The sequence below is a fragment of the Aquila chrysaetos genome, chromosome 5 (assembly GCF_900496995.4).
Source record: "Aquila chrysaetos chrysaetos chromosome 5, bAquChr1.4, whole genome shotgun sequence".
In the NCBI taxonomy this organism is placed as follows: Eukaryota; Metazoa; Chordata; class Aves; order Accipitriformes; family Accipitridae; genus Aquila; species Aquila chrysaetos.
Window position 1 is genome coordinate 36,432,927 of NC_044008.1, and position 25,375 is coordinate 36,458,301.

At 39.2% G+C, this 25,375-nt stretch overlaps 1 protein-coding gene across 2 annotated transcripts in view; it reads right to left on the reverse strand.

The window, feature by feature from the left end:
- Positions 1-25,375, reverse strand: part of TAFA2 (TAFA chemokine like family member 2) — a 193,888-nt gene that overhangs the window by 17,602 nt on the left and 150,911 nt on the right. For both annotated transcript variants that reach the window (XR_003923567.2, XM_030015482.2), the window contains exons 3-4: positions 7,419-7,571; positions 6,251-6,375 (exon numbers count right to left, since the gene is read on the reverse strand). Coding sequence is in view for 1 of the 2 variants with exons in the window: in XM_030015482.2 (XP_029871342.1) it covers positions 6,251-6,375; positions 7,419-7,571 (278 nt within the window). In the remaining variant the exon portion in view is untranslated. The remainder of the gene's footprint in view (positions 1-6,250; positions 6,376-7,418; positions 7,572-25,375) is intronic.

Here is a 25,375-nt window from a genome sequence, read left to right on the forward strand (position 1 = left end):
TGTATTATGTTGTCTTACTCAAGCCATGGTTGTGACAGCACTGGTAGTAGTTGCTTCACCACTAATGCTGCCTCCTGATACTGGGAACCTCAGTAGCCCACTGCAAAGCATTACTATGTAAAGGTAGTAACATTTACATTACTATGTAAAGGTCCTTTCATTCCTTGTGCTGAAAGGGTTATGAACAGCATATTTTATAAATTGAAACATAAATAAAATTACTGCCTTTCCTTTCAGCAGCTGTAATTAATTTAGAAACAATCCAGCATATGCAAGTGAGAAAGAGGAGATAGGGTAAAAATGTAAGCAGTATTTATAGATAGCAACAGAACTGCATTGATTCAGAGTAGTGGATTGCACGTACTGAACACCATTTGGCTTCATGTGCAGCCAGTTGGTGTGTTTGGATGGTACACTTTCTCCTCTTCCAAGAATGTTATTCAATTTTTAGTTTCTTTTAAACTCTGGATGCCATAATGTAAAATCAGATTAAATGGAATATTACAAATATCTGACTTCAGGCTTTCTCCAATATTGTTTTGGAATATAGATAAACACTCTCAGTATGGATTTCTCTCCATCCTGGCAATGTTTCTGTTCTTTTCACACTAGTCGTCTATCTCTGGTATTGATTTGGAAAGCAGATTTGGATTTGGAATGTAGATAAATATACTCAATATGGATTTATTTTTGGCCCTGTAATATTTCTCTTTTATTTCTCTCTGTCCTTGTAATATTTATTTTATTTTTTTGCAGTACTCTATTTCTAATATTGGTTTGGCATATAGTTACATAGTAATATATTAGATATTGATTTCTTCCTGTTCTGCAGTGTGCTTTTCCCCACTTATTAAAAATAATAGCCAGTTTTCAGAGTGACAATTGCAGTTCCTTCTGCCCCTCATAAAAGTGTGGGTGCTCAGCTATTCCAGAATCTGGATGCTCATTTCCAAAAGATGGCCCTTTATGACCTGTCTGAAAATACTACTTTCACTTGTTTATATGAAAACATTCGCTTTCATGTCCTAGAGATTTTCCGAGGTTAATAATCAATACCTGCTATGCATTACATCTGATCTTTTGGGTTAATTTATAGTATTAGTATTTATTAGTATTAGTATTATACCAAGTCAATTCTAAAATGACATGCACTGGTTGCCAATTTTTTCTGAACAATAGATACTGGATATGTTGCTCACCATAGTATGATTCACCAATTTAGCTCAAAGCTGTGTATCTTCAGAACAGAAACATTTTTGAAACTTCTCTTATATTATATTGAATTTGATAGTGGTCAAAGTCCAAAGCTTCCCAAACTGACAAAGAATGAAGGGGCTTTTTTGATTATCCTCCTACTGAAGACCACATCAAAGAGAGTAAAGTCTCCGAGCCACCGTCTTCCTATTCAACATTAAGTATCTAAATGTTAGGCGCTAAGCTAGTCATCATGGCTTTCCTTTAGAGTTATTAGGGAGACACAAGCACAACCAGAACATAATTCATCTGACTTATCTTAGGACAAAATGAATTGTCCTCTGGAATGGAACAATTCTCTCCAATACTAAAAAGACAGCCTAGAGCTTAGGCTAGTCATCTCTACTCTAGAGAGTCCTAACCCAAGCTAAGTCCAGTAAATTCCACTCCACATATTTTAACCAGAACTTAGTACTCAGCGTTAAACTATGCCTCATTCCACAAGCAGTTCTACCAAATCAAACTAAAATATTAAGCACAAGGTACTCTTTCATTACTGTGCAATGGTTCAAAGCTGCGCCAGGTGCCGTTTAGACTGGACATGAGGAAGCATTTCTTTACCAAGCGGGTGGTCAAACACTGAAACAGGCTTCCTGGAGAGGTGGTCGATGCCCCAAGCCTGTCACTGTTTAAGAGGCATTTGGACAATGCCCTTAATAACATACTTTAGCTTGGTGAGCCCTGAATTGGTCAGGCAGTTGGACTAGATGATCGTTGTAGGTCCCTTCCAACTGAAATAGTCTATTCTATGCTATTGTATTCTATTTCACATGAAAACATCAATGCATATTTCTCTACATCTTCATAAAATATCAGCCCAGGGACACTTCCCCACTCCTGGGCACAAATGCACACTTCTTTAGTCATGTCGCAGCTCCAGGATCTCAAGATGAGACCAGGATGCACCACTGTACCTCTGTTCCTGTGCTCTAGCTTCTGCAGGAAAGACACACGGGTTTATGGGCTGCCCGGGAGCCACGGCATGCTCCAAGCTAGTCCCAGGGTGGATGCCTGGGGAACCGGGACTCCAGGAGGAATTGCAGCATGCACTTTCATACAGGTTACATGCAGCTTCTCATGCTGTTATTTAAATTCAGCCTCTATTATAAAGATAATGGGCAATGTACTCTTATTAAAAATACAAGTAAAGCCTGGCATCTGGATCTGCCCTTGAAAAATCCCTATCCAGACACCTCTGGTGTGGAATACACCCCGTAACTGAGAGAAACATGAAATTCTTTCTCCTCAGCTCTTATCTGACTACAAAATGTTGTTTTCCAGTCTTTGTAAAGGGCTCCTTTGTTTAATACAAACTCGTAGCATTTTTTTAATGTAATTGTCAATTTTATACATAATACTGCTATATTTTGTGGTTTTCAACTAATAGGAAAATTCCTCTGTTTTAAACAGACATTTTCCTTATTTTGCAAAAAGGAAAGGAAACACAACCAAGGGAGCTTTTTGAACAAAAATAACTATATTAGAAAAAGGCTGTAAGAAGAAAAAATATTTCAAAGGTAAAAAAAATATTCTTTGGATTTTCGCCCTTTTTAAACACTTTTGTCATCATTTAAAGATGGCAATCTGACAAAATTTTTGTGTTTATTTATCAAAACATTGAGGTTAGCCATATCAGAAAAATTCAATTGCTTCCTCTCCCAACAGTTTCTCAGTCTGGAGGAGAACGCCACAGTGTGCCCGGTATGTCTTAGCTAGGCATATAATCATTTCATAATTCTCCTTGTGTTCCTGAACATCCACTTTTGTTGTGGCATAATGGTCAGGAACGCAAACACACATTTCTTTATATGAAGTCAAAAAAATTACTGTTTTAACGAAATTGTCATTGCCTTTCCTCCCTTTCCCCTCCTGCAGGACACATAGAACCTAAGTAGTCAATTCTAAACCAGCACAACTCAGTACTCAGCTTATTCATACACACATTCCCCCCCACATTCATTCCTTTTCCATGGTTAACTCCTAATGTCAGCCCTCTCCCACTAATATGCAGACAAATCAGGGAAAAGTTTAATCTTTCCATAATACCTGTTTTTGCATTCTGAAGGTAAATAATTTCCACCTGACTTTTCTTAGCATTTGAATTCTGAGTACCATAACATTTGTGCTATTTCAAATCCATTATTCATGTATTACCTTATTAGATCCTCATATCTGAACAAAATGCAAAACCTCAAGTAGACCACATTTTTAAAAATTTATTTGTTTTCTCCTATTACTCACTTGGCCTTTTTGCTTAATGACTGATACCATAAGTATTAAGAAGTTGGTATCAGCATTTTTTACAATAGAGTGATTAAATATGCTAACAGAGGTGGACAAGCAGAATACCTCTGGTTTTATCTCTAACATAATGCCTAAATATTAACAGCTTGAGATGTGGAAACATAGGTGCTGCTTTTGAACTTGGTATCCTGTAGAAGAGAAGATAGTACTTCAGTGGTTAATTGGGTTACTTTTTCTGCGCATGGAGGAGGCAAACTTACAGAAAATGTTTGGAGGTGAATAGAGACTTTCTTAGGCCTTTCAGGAAAGCCTTCACAAGGCTTTTCTGCAATACACTTAAATCACCCAAGCTGTTCAGTTCCCTTTGTTACTTTATGCTTTTACATTATACATGATAATCACATATGTGTTATTCCGTTTGACAATCAGAAACTTACTATTCGTGACTTCTTAATACTGACAATCTGTACAGTTCTTTTTATTTTTCTCAAAAAAGGGGGTTTTGAAACCACAGAGCACTTCAGAATTTTTCCTTTTATTTATATAGACTTTGTGGAGCAGAAAGAGGAGCTACAAAAATATTGTAGTCACTACATATTAGGGAAAAGTACTTGCTTTTTGATAATAAGCCACTCTCTTAACACAAAGAATTGCTCTCATTTCCAATAGCTATGTATATTTTTCTGAGCATCAGAATGACGTCTGTTAAAATCTCGGCCCCCTGCATCTGGAAAGAGACCTTCATTCACCTGCCACCTGGTTTCAACAACTTAGACCAACTTTCAGTCAGAAATTTGAATTCAAGTTTGTTTTGCAGATATGTGGGAAATGAAGGAAGAAGGGGGCAACGTACATCATCTGGACAAACCAGAAGGAAGAACAAATAGTGGGGAATTTAAGGGGATTAGTACTTTCCTTCTAGTGGTGGCAGGTCTGCAAGCAGGTTATGGTAGCCATTGTACTGAATCAGTACGTATGATGGCAAATAAAGAAAAGGACTGGCTTTTTCATAGCTTCACTTCTGAAGAGGTATGAAACGAGTCCTGAGGATTGCCACCATCCATGGAGGACAAGAAAAGTCCAACTCCTGCAAAAAGCCAGACATGCAAGTCTGCAACAGAGGCATAAGCCCTTGGGGACAAGAGCCTTGGGCTTCTGTAGGTTCCTAACAGTGGACAGAACTTCATAACCTAGATTAATGCAGAAAAACCTATCTTCTGACAAAATGTTAGGAAGAAATCTCCTCAAGGTGATTCTAATTGATATCTCACCCTGTTGTGACTTGTTTTTTCCTACAGAAATGTAATCTGGAGCCACATTTTACTTCTTGCTTGTTAAACACTCCCAATACATATAAAATGGCATGCATTTCTTCACACTAATAGTGCCAAGTAGTAGCAGCCAAGACAAATTTCAAAACACACACACACATAATTCTTTTTCTATTTCTATTACTATTATTAAATTCTATATCTAGTGTCTTTTGGTTATGTTATACATGCAGACACATTTTACATGCATATAATCAGATTCGCATTGGCATGTACAAAGTTAAGTGTGGGCAGCATTCAAGCATGTTTAGCTTCAGAAGAAACACATCTGAAAGAGGATTCAGGAGTGGAATTGCATATCAAACATTTAGGAAGTAGCCTTCCTTCAAGGAATGTCAAAATGTTTTAAAGACTTATACATACAGAAACTGAGACATGTAGGGCTCTCTGTGGAACAGAAGGAATGTAATTCAGTCAGTGCACGCTACGTTTCACGACAACCAAGGTGTACCAGAAATTTAGTGCCTATGCAAGGAAGATTTCAGTCAAATGACATGGACGCTCAAACACCTGCACAGAGTAAACATCACACTAGTAAATCATGGCCTGACATTACAAACAATTGCTAAATACTGACAAGCAAAACCAGCAATCAGTATGTGTGGTGGGTTGTAGGGGTGAAGGTGTTTATGCTTACACACACGCATGTGAGTCTTCAGAGTGCATTTTAATCTGTTTTATGTGGATGAAGAACTGTGTTGACCCTGTAGAGATATATGCTGTAGTTTTAGGAAGTTTGAGTGCTTAATGCTTATCTGAAGAATTTGTTATTCTTCTGTTCCTCTTAGCCACTAAAAAGCAGAGATGACAGCACGTTTACTTTGTTTTCAGGCATTGTATATGATGAACGTTAGATGTGTTTCTGTTAATGTAATTTTGAACCAATAATACAAAAAATGTCAAATGGAGAAAAGGAACTCACTGAAATTCTGCCAAATTTTTTTAGTAAATCCTAGTCATACAAGACGGAAAGATCATACTTGTAATGACACATCAAATGCGTACCATCCTCAGCGGTTTCTGTGTAGAAACATGGCAATTCCATGTTATTAATAAAAATGCACTTGTTTGCCATCCTGTGAATGAAGAGCTTAGCAAGCCGTATAGACTTTGTGCAACTGGTTTCAGAGAGAAATACATATCGGATTATAATACATTTGGTCATTACTGGTAGTTGAAAAAGGGGTCAACTCTACTATCTCCACTGCTTACCTGAGAAGGTCTGGCACACTGCTTACCATGTTCAAGCAATTGCAAAGCATGCTGAGAAAAGTGTGCAGGACCAGGAAGTCCAATCCCAGTATGACTCTCTTCCCACACTTCTTTAGTCTTCTCAACTCATGTCTTCTATGTGCACCCAGTTTCCTGTGCACTTTTTTTTTTTACTTGTTGGTAACATGTCAGGTTGGTATCATACCTACCCTAGTTGTTTTTACTTTATTCCCAGAGGAACAGCTCCATCCCTTACGATCTGGAAGAACTTTACATTCCTCCCCTTCAAGACATGGTTGCATGTGGCACCACCATTTCTGCTCCACTATTGAAGCTACAAGAGAGGAAAACACATTTGCATGTTGTTGAAATGGACACTTTAATATGACATTATGTTGCAACATTTCTTTTCTTTTCCAGGAAAATGTTAGAAATATATTGACTGACAGCTAGTCTGTGATTTTCAGCCAGCTCAGAACCTTCATAAGAAATTAGGTCTCAATTTGCACAAGGTGCTTTGTGCTTCAAAGTCAATCTCTTTCCTGTGGCTTTTTTCTAATTTACTGCAGCTCAGGAACTAATTTCACAGCATTTCTTTCCAACCTTCATTTTTTCTTGCTCAGTCAGATTTCAAAGTTTTAAGTAGAATTTCTTCTTTTGAGTTAGTATATTTTGCCTGATCTACTATATAGTCTAGCACAGCCTGATTAAATTTATTCCCCAGTGATGACATATTTACAGCTTCTCTGACAGCCATCAACATATCAACACTAAAGAGATCATGTAAAGGGTGAATCCATCCTGCTTCTCTTTCAGAGAAAGAGATGTGAAAAATTCAGCTAGTATTTTCCCAAATAAAACATATGAGCCTATGCCGGACTTGTTAAGTAAAACATTAATATTGCACTGGGAATAGGAAAAATAGTGTTGGTCTAAAAAGACTAAAAACCAGCCAGAACTGTGCTCTGTTTGTTTGCTTGTTTGTTCCTGTATGATAAAAATAAATATATAAATAAAATGTAAGACTGCAGCACATGAAAATGATATGCTCATGTAGATTTTGCATAAACATTTTTAATTAAGTGAGTTTCATACAACTCTGAGGGCACTCTGTTAGTTAGGTCAAATTTAGCTTCTCAAGAGGTCTCTTTCACTGGCATCTAATAATTTTGCTTAGCATTTCCATGGAGTAATAGCAAATAATTCATTTTTCCCGTCTTCCTCCCATTCACCTTGGGCATGCCCTTCAAACTGCAGAAGCTTTCCTACTCTTATTTTAAATAGTTAACTGTAATGGAGTGATTCTCACTGATGACATTAAGCCAGCAAAACCCCCTAGGAACACGCAACGAAAGGAAGCAATAGAAGTAGTCGCACCATCAACACAAGAAGGAGCTGCCCGGGTGGTACCTGCTACCTGCCCAGGGAAGCAGGAGCACTTCACCGTCTGTGATCTCTCTTCTATCTTGTTCTTATTGCAACATCTGTGGAGTGCCACCACTTCACAGGTCCCAGTTTTAACATGGTGAGCTGTGAAAATAAGAAGATGAGCGATTTTATAACATTGCAAGGTAGCATCATACTGTCTGGGGTTTTTTTAATTAGAAATGCATTAAACTTGGCTCTGTAAGGCAATCTGCCACGCATGAAACTAGAATTGCAATGGTACTAACACAAGAATGTAAAGTTGATTTCTTTTCCAAATGTAGTATAACTATCTCAGGCAGAAAACACTGGCTAAAAAAGAACAATTGGAGAAGGCTGCATATGGGACTGTTCCAGTGAAGCGGGAAGCAGAAACATTATAAAACTAACCTAGCAACTATATTAATTTCTGGACTCCCATAAACAGCTGGGTATCTTTTCCAAGATTTTTTTTTTCTTTTTCCCTAAGGGAGAAACTTTGAAATGGAAGTGTACCAATGTTAAAATACCCGTACATGCATATGTTTTCAGAATCTGTGTTTCCAGACTTTATGTCCACGGCAGATGCAGTTTTTCATGTGATATCCCAAAACCTTCCCACAGATGGACAGAGAAGAACTGGCAGAATACAGGGAGAGCCCTCAAACAAAACCCAGGAATAAAATCTGCTAAGGAATCACATTTTAAGCCTTTCTGCCTGGCACTGCAAAGTAAGTCTGAGAACACGGGGAACCAAATTTTTCAAGCAAGGGAGGCAAAAGGACAATCTTCATTATGCCATGTCCAGTAGCCATCACCCCCACCCATGCTGCTCTAACTGATCACCAGAAGAATGCTACTGGACTCCTGTGAGAGGACCAATTTGGTAAGAGGGGAGCTACCAGACTACCCTTTCTGGTTCAGCAGCCAGTTACCGAAGGATCTGGAGTTCTGAAAAAGTCATTTTAACTGAATTTTCAGTGGTTACTGATACAAGATATTTCTGGGGATGGTTCATTTCCATCAGAAGGAAGGGAGAAAGAAATCTGAACTTTTAGCTGGTACTGACCTACAACCTTGTGTAGGGAGGAATATTAATTATGCAAAGCAATATGTGTTTTAACAGCACCCCTAAGTCCTCTACTTCTGCTGCTGTTTAACTTTTTGTATGCTTTATGCAATGCCTACGTACTGAATGTTTCAGCTACCTTTTATATCCCTAATGGCAAACAATAAACGAGAGTTTCCACGGGGAGAAGGCCCTACTAACAGGCTTTCAGGAGCCCAACACTGATCTCTGGATCCACTCAGTTGTTATTGCGCAATATCAGCCTTAGGAAGGAAAACAAACTTGATGTAGGCTATGGACCCCAAGAACATGCCTAGAGGCAAAGCCACAGGCAGCAATTAGACTCCTGGTCTTCATCAACAAAACATAAACTACTAAACATTTCATTCAGGCAATTATGCATTTTTCAGTAGAACACAGTCCACTGAACAGTCTGCGATCTTTGTCATCACTCACTGCATCCTTCTATGTCAGGTTAGATTACACTCCACCACATCATGCTGTACTACAGCTGAAATGATATAACACAATGCGAACAATTAACCCATGATCCAGCATATTGTGATATGCTGAAACGTTACATATAAATCAGAAATCTAGGAGACAAAAAAAAATCTCTTTTTGCATAAAAACGTTTTTCTTTGTTTTTTAACTATTTATCATTTTTAATTCAATAGAGGATGAGGAAAGCAGTTCATACTATCTGCCTGAACTTTGCAATCTCTGGTATTTTCATACCTTTGATGATGAGCAAATATTTTTACAGCTACTTGCACAGTCTGCTGTAAAAATTACTTTTGATTATTTTCCAAACAATTTCACTGGTATATATGCCAATAAAACAATTTAAATAAACACATTCATTTTTCTCAATAAAACAGTTATAAGGTTTTTTTATTTGTGAATATGATAAAAAAATTATTCCAGGATATACAAATATATAGTATACAGTAGAACAAACACATGCTGCTTGTGTAAGTTCACATTAATTTTAATTTTGATAGGCAATTACACATCTTATACACACACATGCTAACACAAATTCACTAATTTGTATTTTTTGAAAGGTACATAAAAACCCCAGACACTGAATCTACAAAAGAAAGTAAATTTAGTGGTAGGATGTGAACTTCATCCCACTTAATTTTTCACTAGATTAGTTTTCAGTCCTTATTTGTATTCTGATGTGTATCACTGATCCTGAAATTTTGTTTCCTCACTCTCTTATTAAATAGCTTTACACTGCTCTAGCAGGTCTACAGAAATGCCATAATTTACCTGCTAAGAGAAAACAAATTACAATGTGCACCAATAGCCATCTGGAATGGAAGCCAGTTAAAAGAACTGCTGTAAAATTCTGTGAGGGAAATGTTCATACTAAAACAAAACTTTTGAAAGACTTGTTCTGTAGTAATTAGGGAGAGAAAATCAGGCATTTTAAGACTTTTATGGAAAAAAAAGAGTGTAATTAAATGAAACAGTCACTTAAATTCATGTGCAATACGGAAAAGCATTTCAAAAGGTGGAAAGATACGTGAAAAATGGGAGAGAACAAAAAATAATCACATACTATTGATAGTATTTGGGGAATCTTTAACAAAGCTGCTTTGAAATTTCCTAGGTATAAAACCAAAACAACTTAGAAAAGTATACAAAGATATTTCAAGCATTGAAAATCTAGGCCAACCATCCTCTAGTTTCTATTTACCATGTAGAGTACAAAATGAATATTCCTTGAGAGGAAATGTAGGGATTTCAACTCCTTATGCTATCAAATAATTAAGTTCCAGTGCAGTAAGTACAGTATCTGTCACATTCATGTGAAACGAAAGCCTCTATACAGTAGATAAAGGATTTCCCACAACCTAATACAAATTAACCTCATTAAGCCACTGAACCATTCCACGAAAGGAGGATAGTACTTTAGGAGATTCACATTTTGGTTTTGTTTCTTTTTCTCCTAGCACAGACTTCAAAGTACGCTGCTTGCTTTGCAGAAAATGTTTGAGGAACTGAATGTCATTTTTGGAATCCTACAGAAATTCATTATTCAAAACCACTGCAAACACTCAGTCCTGCATTCTCTGCTAATGCAAGTAATCCTTCCTGAAATCAATGTGAAGAAGGACTGAAGAAAGAGACTCAGAGATATCTACGTGTACAGACTGTGAAGTTTTCCTGATGATTATGCATAACATAATATATGTATAATATATGTATATATTATGTTCCAGAAGATGTAACACTGTATTATGAAAGCATCACTTGGAAAACAGACATAACCATATCTCACCCATTAGCAGTATATCCTGTAATTAACCTGCCACTTTTATAGCATTTTTCATGTAGTAAAATTATCAATAGCTATCTCATAAATCAGTATGATATTGGTACACCAAAATTGTAAGTGTTCATAATCACGCTCCTGGAAAAAATAAAGCTAAGTAATTATTATTCTGCATTTTACATAAAATTGAATGCACTTAAAGAGTATGTTTAAACATACACAGCAAAGAGCTTTAAATATATATAAATTCTACCCATTCTTGTTCCTTCATGGCACCTTTAAATTTCTTTCCTTCAGGTGAATGAAACTTCAGTCATATTTGCACCATGCACCAGCACTAAGTTATGGCCCTTACTCCTCTAATTCTGTGGGAAGTTTGTTCCAGGTTACAGTTCAAGATTATTATTTTGCAACTCACAAATATGAATATAAGGTATTTAGCGTAGATGCAGTGTTATACACAAACCTAGCATTAAATCAAGGAAATTCTTCTGAATTCCATTGTTCATTATGATCACCATTTCCGAGCCCTGCCACTTAAATGTTCATGTCCAATTCTGCCACCCAATTTGAATATTTTCTTTCTTGAGAGTTGCACGGGTCATGCGTTAACACATACACTGGCCATTAACATAGAGGAAGAAATCATGTTTCCATGGACTAGATGAAATAAAGTCACAGGCTATTTCTGTCCTCAGGTTCCCCATCATTGCAGTAGCCACGTACAAACAGTGAAAAAAAAACATCAAAAAGGTTCTATTATGCTCTCTGCAAAGACTCAGGCACAAGTGGGTGATACAGCTAAACCCATCTAATGACTAACAGCTACTGGAAGAAAAAGAAGACCCCTGTCCCTTTTCCCACACTCTTTCATCCCTTGCTTGCATGAACATTGATTGTCATTTGATGGTGACGATGGTAAGCCGGGGACTTAGACTGGCAGAAGAATATCCCCTTTTTTTGTAGAGTTGGTTCTCTACTGGTTTAGCTCCTACAACTGGGTGCAGAGACTAGTGAGCAGCAGTTTCAGCCATAGGCAAGCAGCAGGAGCAGGCAGCCACGGATACACGATTACCTTCGCCTGCGGAAACCAGTTCCTGTATCGGCTTACAAGAACTGCAGCTCTGCACTTTTACATGAAATAAATGTATCTTATTTTACTCCATTTCAGGTAATTCCTCTGAGGTCAGAGAGACTATGTGAAGTACGCAACACTTTGTTTGCTTGTGTCTGTCTGGTTTTTAAAGCTTTTCACAAAACCGAAGCTTTAGTTGAAACAAGAAGCAACAGATCAGCAATAAGGAGAGGAGTGGAAATGACTCTTAGCTATGAGTTTCAATCCATATTACATCTAATATTATACGAACTTTGACCTTGCTGTCATCTTGGGTATAATCAGGAAGATGTCCCATATGAAATACTATAGCGACCCAGTCTTTCAAAGTAGGCACATAAGCAGTCTTTATTCATGTAAACCATATCCACATGAGTAATCGCATTAAGGATTATAATGGAACTACTTTTTTTAATAACCATCCACAAGGAAAAACAAACAATGTATCAGCAGATTATCAACCTGCTTCATCCATTTCCCTGAGTGATTAGTCACTATTTTATACCACAATATTCAAACAAGTGTGGAAGGGGGGATTACTGATATCAGAAAAAATAAAAAAAATTAGTGGTTATAATGTGCCATTTTCCAGATTAGGTTCTAAATCACTGTCCTATTCTTAAGTGACCAGGAAAAAAGTGAGTTTTCTTGTTCACATAGTCTATTTGCTTTGTTCATACTGATTGACACAGAAAACAAATGTAGGTTATCTTTCTGCCACACTTCAGCAATTTCAATATGTCATATCAGTCTCAGTGTGTCACTGTAGGTAGGAAGGATACAAATAAACTTGCAAAATCTCTCACACACAAAAATGCACACTTACACACAGTATTGTTGCATTTTTTTCAATAGTTTAGTAAGTGTTAGTAGCTGCCACATCTAAGCAATCAAAATCTTATGCAACTTCTGCTAGGCCGGGATTTCCACACAACCTTTCTCTGTTTAAATTGTCTGACAAAGAGATATGAAAAGAAATACACTGTCCAGTTCCTTCATTCAATTAATTTCAATATTTTTCAATATTTTCTGTTATATCCACCTAACAGCTGGCAGGGAAAAACTTGAATTTAGTTTATTCATATGCTGTCAGCAATGGTGGTGATATTGTTGCAGTGGTGTGATCTAAGAACATAAGCAGCGTGAAGCTTTTTGTTAAAGACAAAATCTTTGATTTGACCAGTCATTAGTGTAATTGGGAAAAAAGCAGACAAGATTTTGGGGACATAAGCTTCAGTTTTCTTGTGTGAACACAAAACAACGCACACCTTCATTTCAGCTCCATGGGCCAGAGGAAGAACTGGCAGCACAGACATCAGGAAAAGCAGAGGTGTTTCCCGTACCAGTCATAATCTCGTTACCTCTGGCATGCAGCAAGCCACCGACTCCCAAAGAAGCACTGGTACATACACATTGACAGGAACCTCACTCAACACGACCTTTAAAGATCGGATTCAAAACCCTTTGAAATCAATGGGTTTGGTTTGATCAGTGGGTTTGGATCAGAATTTCAATGATAGATTTAAATTTTTTTAATTTTCAGTAAAGGTGACATCTGGATTTGCAACTGAGATATTTATTCTCATGATTGCATACGTAGCACATATTACAGTGATTGAGCAAATGATGACATGTAGTCTAGATATGTGACTGAAACGTATGATGAATTAAGATTATTAAAGCACAGTATCCAAGCAGTGTAACTATTTTTGAAATTTAGTCAAATTTTATTACACATTGTACCTAAAAGTAGGCACCCTGAGAGGGGGACGAAAAAACCTCTTTCCGCATGTTTTTTTAATTTTATTTTTTTACATTTTTTTTTATTGCTATGACAAACTTAAGGGATTTTTAAAATTGTAAAAATTCTCAAAACAAAGAAAAATATTTTATTTGGGGAAAAAAAACTCCTTGGTATTCCTTTTTTTTTTTTTTTTTTTTCCCCCTGTTTGGCCAGTGAAGTGAAATATCAATTACAGACACAGCAGTAATTCCTGTGTCCTCAGTGGTGACAATGAGGTATGCCACAGTTGTGGTACATCTCAGGAAAGGCACTCATGCTGCTTTATTTTCCAGATGACACATGGAGTTGCACTATAGAATCAGCAGGAAAAAATGATAATTTTGTGCTGTCTTATTCTACACTATCATTACATTCCACACGGCTACTTAAAAACTTATTTAGCTCTCTATTCCATTGATGCCATGCACATTTAAAACATTCACGTGGTTCCAAAGTAGTGTACAACTAAAAACAAATACCAAATTTTACTTTTAAAGAGAGAATTTTCTGTAGCGAGAAGCTGCTTTCTGTGTCTTGATGATCTCTTTTCCAAATACCTAGAACTGAGGATGTGCCAAATAACCCTCACCTTAGCATGGCCTCTGGCTAAACACGAAGACCCTGGGGGTCCGGAGGAGCCCCAGAATGCTAATGAGCCCCAGAGTGCTAATGAGCACCAAGGGAGCACTCTGCCCTGGTGCTCCCAGCACCATCCACGGGGTGCGATCAGCCCCTGGGCCTCGTAGGAACCCCACTGAGATCAGTCGACGCAAGAAACTGCCTCCCCAGAAAGCCTTGCAAGGCTAAAAGGAGTTATTGCGTACAGTGGTCTAGGACCTGTTATCGGACGAAGGGGGAAGAGAATTTTGAGATTGAGTAAGATTCTCCATCAGACATTTTGTGGAATTGTGTGAGACTCATCACGGGATGCTTAGTGGAAGGACCAGGGGCAGGGAATGGGAGGGCGTCAGGGTGGACTGGGGAGGAACAAGCGTGAGTCAATAAAGGGGACAGCATAAGAGGGGACAGTGAAGTACAAACAGCGCAACTGAGCAGTACACTCGCCCGGCTGAGCCGCCTGCGCAAACACTGCAAGCTATCCTACATTCTCGTTAAATCCCATTTCTAACTTTTTTGTGCGTGAACTCTCCTCTGAGTGGGTATGTGTGAATGCTAGGGAAATTTAAGCCAGACTAGTTGGTGACAGATTAAAAGATCTGATGACCTGCAACTGGCATGGGATCACAAATCTCACGGGCTCGTGAATCCAAGTGAAAGCAACTGGCAATATGGGGGCACCTTGGACCAGCTACCAGTCAGGCTCAGTGTTTAAGACCAGATATTGGAGTGATCCATTTTGTGTATTTGTACATATATGTCCCTCCACCAGCAGACTTCAATCTTAATCAGCCAGGGAAGAGGATTGAGCTGTCTGTTGTATGATTGCTGTGTGCATTAACGTGGGTGCCAGGAAAAGCATTTTCTTTTGTCTGCATCTATCTGAGTGGCTGGCTTTGCGGGTCCTGTGCATGTGTGAGTCTGTGTGTCTATATTTTAATCCATATGTGTCTAAGGAGCATACACATGCTCAGCCTTATCATTGGCAGAACCTGGGGATAAGGAGCCGCAGCAGCTTCACGTCTACTCAGCTACTGTATTCACCAACCTCTAACAGATGCGAGCATTAGAAAACTTCTGGAAAGAAAAAAAAAGCGAGGAAAACAGAGGCAGCATTTGGCAAAATCACATTTAACCCTCAACATTTGCTTCTAAGAAATGTACACAGACTGTCAAGATAATTCTCTCCTATTAGGCAGGTTACCTGCTAGATCAGCAGATCAATAGCTGTAGAGAGGCACATGCCAAAACGCCGCAGTGAGTCAAGCAGAAGAGTTGCCCTGTTCAATGAGAGCAGTCCATCCCACGCCAGAGGCCATGCAGACCTTCTTTTTTCCTTGAGTTGGGTAATGGTATGATGTGGACAACTCCTTCTCATGCAAATATTTCCTAAACCCCTATGAACACACCTTATTGACAGGTCTTTGAGATCTTATTTACTGCATTCACGTTTCCATGCCTTGCACCTCAGCTACAGCTATTAAAAGTCACTTGGTCACCTCGGGCACTGAAAAAGTCCAGATAGACAGATCACCAACGATGTCCTACTTACACCAACGGAGAACTAGTTTAGTGTAAAAGTACAGGATTGCTTTTCATTTCTCTTTTACTCTGATGTCTCTTGCATCTTGGGGCAGGTTCCCAGGTGAATTGCTAAAAAGCAGAGCCAATTGCTCAGACCGATTATTTTTGCAGTGCCACCTGTAGGCAACACATACACAAAACATCCTGCTAACTGCAGCACCTTCCGGGCTTCTTGGATTCAATGTGGTGTTCTCCCTCCTGAGACAGCCATTTTGAAATAACAAGAGTCATTCTTGGTAAGTGTTTATTCTGCAGATGTTAGCCCAGCTCCTCTCATTGGGCTGCCTCTGCCACGCAATTAACCTGGTTAGTCCGAGTCACCACTTGGGTGAAGGATGGTAAGCAGAGTTCATATGACAACACTATGCAGACAGCATCTCTGGTAGCCTTTAAAAACCGAGCTAATGAATTGTTTGCCACAGTCACGTTGCCAAGCATACTTTTCTGCACAGTGCCAAAGGAAAATCTCATCCATCAGCTTGTCTGCCAGCCACCAGTTACAGCCATCTGTGTGGGAAGACTTTTTCCCTTTTGGAAAAAAATCAAGGAAAACTACACTGTAAGCATTCCCCCAAGAAGAGCTCACTAACGACCCTGTGAGATCAAGCCTTACATATTCCTATAGCAAAACCTGTGCACTGAAATGGGCTGAAGGATTGAGTTATCTCCACTACGAGAGAAAAAGACTACTGGAATAACACAGCAAGCTGGCACTGTCCCGGCTGGTCACACAATCTTTACAAACATAAAACCACAGATGGAGCACTTCATGTAGGATCTCTTGGACCTGAAGAGCTCGCAGCCATCTGACTTCTTTATCCTCCTGGCCTTGCCGAGGCTAATCTTATTCAATCAGTCCGTTGGCAGAAGTGAGCCGGTCTTACTCAAATAAGCTTATCTCCTCTCTCACGGAAGTCTGAGCCTTTTTATGGCAATGGCTACAAACGGCGCCTTCGCGCCAAACCTTTAGCCGAGGACACAGGAACTCCAGGCACAACTAGTTTTCAGGTGGCCTGAAGGCTAATTTCCTCCTCTTCATACGACCCCCTCTCAGCCCAGAGCGCTGCCCTCCCTAGGTCCCCTTCCAATTTTGAAGTCAGATGATCGCTATGTTCACGAAACCACGGAGGGTTCGGAGACGAGCCCACAAGCGGCCATCGGTCGGGATCCCGCAGCTCGTTAGACGTTCACCCGCTGGAAGAGCAGGAGGAGGAGAAGAGACCGCCGCACGTTCGCCCGCTCCTCCCTCACGAGCGGCTCGGCTCCCCGGCGGCAGCCGCCCCGCCGGGTCTGCCCGGGCCCGCCGCCGCCGCGGGTGCCAGGCCGGAACCGCCGCGCCGTAGCCGGCCCGTCCGCTGAGCAGCGGAGCAGGCCATGGGGGACGCTGACGGCGGCAGAGGCCGCCGGTTTCCTCACAGGCCAGACACGGAGCCGCTTGGCTTTTTGCAGGCAGGAGGCTTCCCACGTTTCCTCTCTAGCAGCTGCGGGCTGACACCATCCGCAAGACGAGCCTGCGTCGAGCTGGCAGGGAAACACCCAGGGCGAAGCGCAGCTTATAAATATTACAAGAAGTCAAAAGCCCCGGTATTTCTGAGGTTGTTATCAAACATGTTAAGCAAACGATATATTAAAGTGTGCAGACATTTTGTAAATTAACAAGCTGAGGTTTGAGATTACTAATTATATGATTTCACAGAGAAAAAAGACCAATCCGGCTCTCAGGCACTCAAAAGAACATTTGGCACAAAGACTTTTTATTCTCTCCTACTCTCTCTGTGGGCCTGCTGCCAAATAGCTCGACTCAGCAAGAAGCAGTAGCACATGTCTCAGAGCAGCCTTCAGCATCTGACAGAATACAAAAACCCCCACATTTTTTCCTCAGTCTCAAGGCTTCAGAAGCCTGTAGTTCACACAGTTTATGGGGAATACGTTTCCCCCGTTTCCTTAGATGACTCTCATTATTAATTTTCTTTTCTTTCCAGCTGACCCAAATGGTCTCAGGGCACATTGTACCAGATGACAAATTAACGTGTTCTCAGGGACGCAGCAGAAGAAAAAGAAAAGAAAGGTCGTTTCCACCCCTACATATTTGAATGCCCCTCTGGCACACAACCCTCACCTGAAGTAACGTCTTAAGAAAAGTGCTGTGTATGGGAGTCTCTATGAAATAGGGTAAGTGTAACAAGGTGGAGAGGTAAATTCAGTAGTCCTTTTGAACAGCCTCCTTTCACGCTTCTCATGCTTGTTAGAAAACAGCTCAAGCACCTCAGTGGACTTTAGGTGCCTCTGTGGAGGCAGCGGCTGGAGCCCAGGGAAGGACAACCATGATTTCCCCAAAGAAGGATGCAGCTGGGTCCCTGTGCTTTATTCCCATCTCAACACACACCTAGCTACTTAGCTGTGATCTTGCTTCCACAATTAAGGTACTTATTTATTTATTAAGGTGCAGAAACTTATTTAGCTAATAGATCTCGGTAATAAGAAGGTCGATTCATATTTAAGCACTTGAATGTCACCATGAATTCCGTTATCAAAGTATTTATGTTTTATTCCACTTTTCATTTAAAAAAAATATGCTTAGCACCCCTTATTCACCCTATGCTAAGATTCTTCAAGGTTAGAAAAGCAACAGCCCCCCAAAGTTATTTATTTGGAAAGTCTTTAATAAATTCCAGCAAAAAAAAGAAGACTAAAGAGAAAGCAATGACTTTCAAAGTAAGGAGCACAAAGATTTTTTTTATAAGGATTAATATGAACATCACTTGTTTAATATCTGTAGTGAAGAACTATTAAGCTGATCAAACCTAGAATACACTCTATAACAGAAACACTCTGGGACTTTAGTGATGACCTGATAGAAACCACTCAGTGAGGTCAAGGTAGACTTCCGAATATTCTGCCAACTTCAAGATTCCCATTGTGCAGAATTTTCCCAAACATAATATTCAGAATACTGAGTCACTCTATATCCCTATTCTATACAGAAAGGCAGTTATGTACACCTGTGCACCCACTTATCTAGAAAGGATTTTTAAATAAAAATGTACCGTAAGATTCTGAAAATACTTTTTTACATTCATAGGTGCGTGTATATTCAGCACATAAATATGTGATGAAATTTAACATTACTTATCTATAAAAAGCATTTAATTTTTGAAATTCCACATTTTAAAACCTCTCCAAGATTTTTGCTTGCTTGGCTGGTTGGCTAATTGTTTTTTACAGATACAGACTTTTAGTTGGTGTGTCAATTTTTTTCTTTTGGGGTTTGTTTTGGCTTTGTTTTGCTTTGCCTTATCTATTTTCATGACTGGATAGAATGGTATCTCTCAACTAACTTAAAGTTTCTTTAATTCTGTAATGCATTTTTGTAATACACCACATTCCATTTTGCAGCTCTGTAATCCATATTTACTCTAATCTGTCATTTAAACCAAATTATCAAATATACCTTGAAATATTCCTCCCACAAATTGCAGGCACATGTATGCACACTTGCCTTTCTGAAAACTATGTAACTGTTTTTTTCTTCTTCCTTTTCCACCCCTGCCTTCTAGGACTTCCCCACAGTGCTTCAGACTCCCCCACGTGTTAAGAGAAACTCCGTAGGATGTCCCAGCACACAGTCCACCATCTGAAAGAAAGATCTTAATTTTAAGTTTCAGCTTGCTTCTGTAGAGCCCCAGGCAAGCTCTTTGAAGGCAGAGTCAGGGGAGGAACTTAACTCAGGCCTTTAGAAAAAAACTGCTAACAAGGCACATGTCTAGTCCTGTGAAATCCCCTCTTTTAGAGTGATCTCCCCTGCTACAACCTTCCCTCTACATTATTGAGTCCATATAAATAGCAAGTCTCTAAGCCATGGGCATGATGAATCAATAAGTATCTAGACAGAGTCTATGAATTGAAACTGGATGGCCTGGGAAGAGGCTGGCTATTCTTCAAGACAGAGGAAAAGAAAGCACATTTCAACAAGCAAAATAAAAGAGGAGAAACTGCCAGGAGAACCACTGAGAGCTGTGCAATCAAGAATATTTCTGCTCAAAGATTCCCAGAAGATAATACTTTCAGATATCTCTTCTTGCTGAAAAGGTATGTTTTAAGATGCTCCTAGCAGACTCCCTGGCACTTGTTTCTGAAGGAACTCTTGTTAATAGCAGCTGTTGATAGGAAACATACACACCACTCTCATTGCTATCCAAAGTCAGAAGCTGCAAAAATATCACAGTTCCCAGAACTCCAGAAGCCTGCTTTGTAAAAACTGTTAGGTAATGAAAGCATCTGAAGTAATTCACACCTTCAAGAGAAACCTATTGAAAACCAAGAAATAGGGGAAAAAAAATCATAATTATTCAGGGACTTCTTTGGACAATGAGGACATGGCCTCATGCTTGGCATTTTACCCTGTATGTCTACAGAAGCTCAGACAGTGCATCCAGGGATGCAAGAGGCCATGCCAGGCCAGCTCATGATCCCTTTTCACTACTGTCCATCCATGAAATAAGCCAGGCACCTTGTGTATCTAGACCACTGCTGAGATGCAACTGCAGACTGCAGCAGAGCTCGCTGGGCAGCTCTTGGGCGTGAGCCTTCCAGGACTGTAAAAAGTACACCTGGAGCAGGACGTAAGTAAATGATTAGTAAAGTAATTTTACATTACCCCAGACTGGTCAAGCCTCCTGCATTGAACATGAGACTCGCAGACCAGCCAGGCAGCCATGCCTCCTACTGTGCAGCGGAAGGAAGGCTACAGCGCTGTGCTGCTTCTGTTGAAAAGGACGGTGAAGGGGCCGCTGGTCAAGGCGAGCTTCCCAGCCCTCACCAAGTCCAGCTCCCACAGCTCCTCCTCCGCCGTGTCACCCAACACTCAGATCCATCCTTCCCCAACAAGAGCCAGAGCAATAATCTCTCAGCCACCGGGAATGAGGTACCGTCCGAGGTGCCAGAGACTGCTCGTGCCAAAGGCAGAGTGTCCACTGCTCTCACATCTTTCTCACCACTGTGAAAGGGGTGGGCCCTCAGGGAGCAATGAAAATTTAAAAAAAAAAAAAAAAAAAAATTGTAATGGTCAAACTTTAATTGAAATGTTGCTAATAGGAACTTGCAAGGAAGCACTTAATATATAGGCAAATGACCATCTGCACATAAAATATACAAGCTGTATACATTTTTATGGCTGCATATTCTTTGATCTTTTTTCTACTTTAATGTAGGATTTTCCTCACATACATCAACATTAGAACCTCAAAACTTCAATCCTCAGATCGCTCTGAAGAGTGAATTTTAGTTAAATCATTGAAAGACAGTAGATTGAGAAGCAGTTGTTATCTGTGGGCTAGTTTGCATATACTCTTTCAAAAGTCCCAAGTGCGAAGCTGAATGCCAAATACAAGACAGAGTAGTGTGGTGTATTTGTCTTCCAGTGCCTAACAATGTGTCAAAAATGACAACAGACGAGTGGCCATTTACAAATATCTGTAGGGCCGTGCCTCTTTTCAAGGTTAGATGAAATTGTTATGGGGAAATAACCAACTACCCACATTTCCTTAGAAGTATCTACACTGACTCATGACAAATATTTTTACTGCTTTAGTTCTAAAATGCACACCAGAAAAAATAGATGTTAAATAGCTGTCCAGGTCCACGGCACTGATATGTTGTGAAGGGAGCCAAGCATAATCTTCTCTAGCATGTGGAAGACTGTCACAAAACAAGAATTGCCTTCCTCTTCGATTCACCACCTTAAAGCTGAACAGCAAGGGGATACACTGTAGGATTTGACAAAAGCCATTCATGAGATACCTTGTCTGATCGCATACACAAATCTAGTGGGAGTTTTATCTTCACAGGGCTCACAAGTCAGGGAAATCTTGAGAATAATCCTAGTGCATATCCTCCAGGTGCAGCTATACTTAGCAGAGCATTGTAAAACCAAATAAAAAGATGAGGAAATCAGAAACTGAAGATGCAGTGGAGTGAGCCAGCCTTTCCTGAATTCAGTGGTACAGCTTTGCTTTAACACCTAATTCTTTATGGGAAAGTGCTGCATTGCCTAGGAGTTATATTACGACTGGGCACCTGTAATTTCTACGGAACAATACCCACAATAAAAAAGTAAACACGGACACTGTGAATTTCCTTTTATTTCACACACAACTACTTTGATACTTGTGGTTTGTGACTGCTCTTCACTTGGATTTTTACTTTAGCAAATATGCTGCATAATACAAATGCTATGTGATTATTTCTGATCCTCTGTCTCACCTCTTCAAGGGAGTGGCATGTTCATCCACATTTCCTTTGCTGTACAGTTATTTCTAGACTCTAGCAACACATATATTACATGAATATGTTGTCAGCTGAATGAACAGAAACCAAATTTCAGCAATGTATGCATGGTTCAGAGCCCCCAAAGCAATGTACAGCAGTGTCTGAACCTGCAAACTGGAGAGACTTGCTGCAGTTTTGTCCCTGCTTATTTTTTTCAAGTATTATACATATGCATACATACATACATATACAGTCATGGACATATAAGAAAGTGTCTCTAAGTAGAAGGATCCAAAACTTTAACACATCAGTGGATCTTGACATTTTTATTCACTTTCTGAATCTTTACACCATCATTTATTGTATTAGTATAACAATAAAGAAAGTGGGGGTTCCACTGTTCTCTACAAAAGCAAAGACACATGTCGCCATACATTGGATGTCTACAGCTCTGGCATCTAATCTAAGCTGGACATCCCTGTATAATCAATGCAGAGGGAGAGAGAGAAGCACCCCCAGGACATAATACCTGAATTTTAAGCATGCAAAATTAGATCCATCCGTAAGGGAAAGAGCTACATCAGCAGAGACATGACTTGGTCCCTGGTTAGTCATTCCTTTTGGGAGACTGCCCTCATGAGAATCTGACATTACTACAGTACTGAAGAGGCCTAACAGAAGGTCACTGCTCTACGACCATGTCTGCTCTAGCACTGATAATATATGTGTATAACTAAACCAAGCTTAAATATATCTACTGATTTATCCTCCACTGTGAAGTTGACCTCTAAGATCTCAGACGTTTGCCGGGACTCAGCAGAGGAGTGACTTTCAGGTCCAAATATAACACTAAAGTCAGAGGAAGAAGCAAAAGGACATTTGAGGAACATACTCCCCTAGCTATTATTTTAGGAGCTTTTAAAATGTTACTAGTTATCGTAGCAGCAAATCTAGAATGATTTTCAAAGCCGTCTTTAAACAGTGAACTTTCTCCCTCAAAGAAAAAAAAAAAAAGAAACTTAGAGGACTCAAACAGGCTTCCTGGATTTAAAATACATTACTGATTTATCTCCTCGTTGTAGACAATTCACTCTAATAAAGGGACACAGAAATAGTCTCAAGCTTATAAATCCCACTCTATAGCTATAAAATAATATTTCCATATTTTTCTCCAGGTTGTCTGTAAGAAAGAAATCTCATGTGTCCCATCTATCTCCTCATTAATTATTCATTTTTGCTACGCATGAACCTAGGAGATTTTTCCATAAAATAAATAAAGTACAAAATAAATGCCAAACATAAAAACTTCATTAAAAACTACTGAAATTGTTACCCCCAGTGATCATTGTTATGAAAAATGGAGTGATATTTTATAGTTTAACACTCCTCTCCTACAACGATTCTATTAGGATAAGCCATAATCTGGCATTTTCTCATATTTTTAGTGTGGGTCATAATGCTGCTTAAGTGTAGACTGTTGTATTCCTAGCACCCAGCAGAAGAGCAAATTAGTTTATAATCACTCCTACAGATCTGTTTGGACAATAGAACAGATTTTTAGGAGAGCTTTTCTGGCAGCCAAGATCAGTCTGATAAGTCGGACTTTTTACATATTTTTTTTCCCTTACACCGTTTAGTGTGATAGTTTTAAATGGGAGTCCTTCACAGGATTTATTGTATATCCAGGTTAAAAAATGCTCATTAGACTAAATTATATTTGAAAACAGAAGCAAGAACTAGACTTGAGAATGGTATTTATTTGCTTCAGCAAATTCATTATTTTTAAAAGTACTTTCACTCCTTACTGTCAATAGTATCCAACAGACTAGCATTGTTTATTTCAGAAAGATGAAAAAATAATGAAAGTAAAATGTCACCCATGATGAAATAAACCACACGAACTGCAAAATAAGAGTATGATTGCCATATGCCGTTCAGACTAATTTAGTTTTGCTCTGACTTTCAGCAAAAAACTTCAAGTTCTAAATGCCTATAACATGAACATAAAATGTTGATAATCTATTAAGGGAGGGTTTAGTCCAAAGTAATTAAAAGATTTTTGTGTTTTGCTCTTTCCAAAAATAGCTGATTGACTCTGAACATTTTTGGGGTTCTTCTATAACTAAAGAACAGCTGTTCTACAATATGGCATTTTTACAAGCAATAATATGCAGTGGTCCTTCTGGTATTTATTTTTTAAAAGAAAATTTAAAATGACACCAGTTTAAAAATTCTTTCTTTTTCTCTAACATGTAGGTTTTACTTCAGATTTGTGAAGTACAGTATACCTAACCCCTCTCTGGTAGCTAAGCTCTTTTCTTCAGTCATCTTCCTCTATACAAGCTGTTTTTCAGAGTCAACCCAGGAAAACGTAATGACAGTAATGTTGTGACAGAAGGAGGGTGGGAAATATGTAGTGTCCTTAAATTGCTTAGCAGAACACGCATCTAATGATGCAGGGCAAAAACTGAAAAGTCAAGAAAGGCATGAGATAAAACTGCTGAGTACTGTCCTTGCACTGGTGTAACAGGGATCCTCCTAATTCCCCACTTTTTAGCTGTTTACATCCCATCCCATTCCATCCCATCTTCTTCCCTAACACTAGGCAGAGGGCCTGACTGCAAAATTCATTCCTGCAATCCCCAAAGAGCAGTTTCTAGGGCGGGTGTGACAGCAAACAGTGAAGAAGCCTTTGTGCTCATCTAAACAATACTATGAACAGGAGTGGCGTAAGTAGGATGAAAGGTTAATTCTTTTTTCAGCTGTTTCCAAGGCATAACCTCTGCAGGATGCTCTTTGTCTTCCGCAACCAGGCTTTCTAGTATACTATGTGTTGTTATGATGAGGAACAAAATCCGCAAAAATATGGATTATTTACTTATCATAAATGAGATTTTCTGGATTTTCCCATGTTCTGAAAAGGTAAACATAGGCACGGAAACAGTATTTTTATTCTCCTGAGGTGTTTTTGAACCAAAACTAGAAGGAGAAGAGAGATTTACACAGCCTTCATATCCACAGCGTGCAGCAGTCTAACAATATTACTCTTCCTCCTTCCTTATTTAAACTTACTCTTCTCTCAGATACAGTTGTATTTGCTCTTAATATCTCTGGCAGATGTTCTGGGGTGAATGATGCAATTAAGAATCCAAAATTCCCATTTCTTCCAGATGCTTATTTTCTCAATATTCACTCACTGGAAATATAT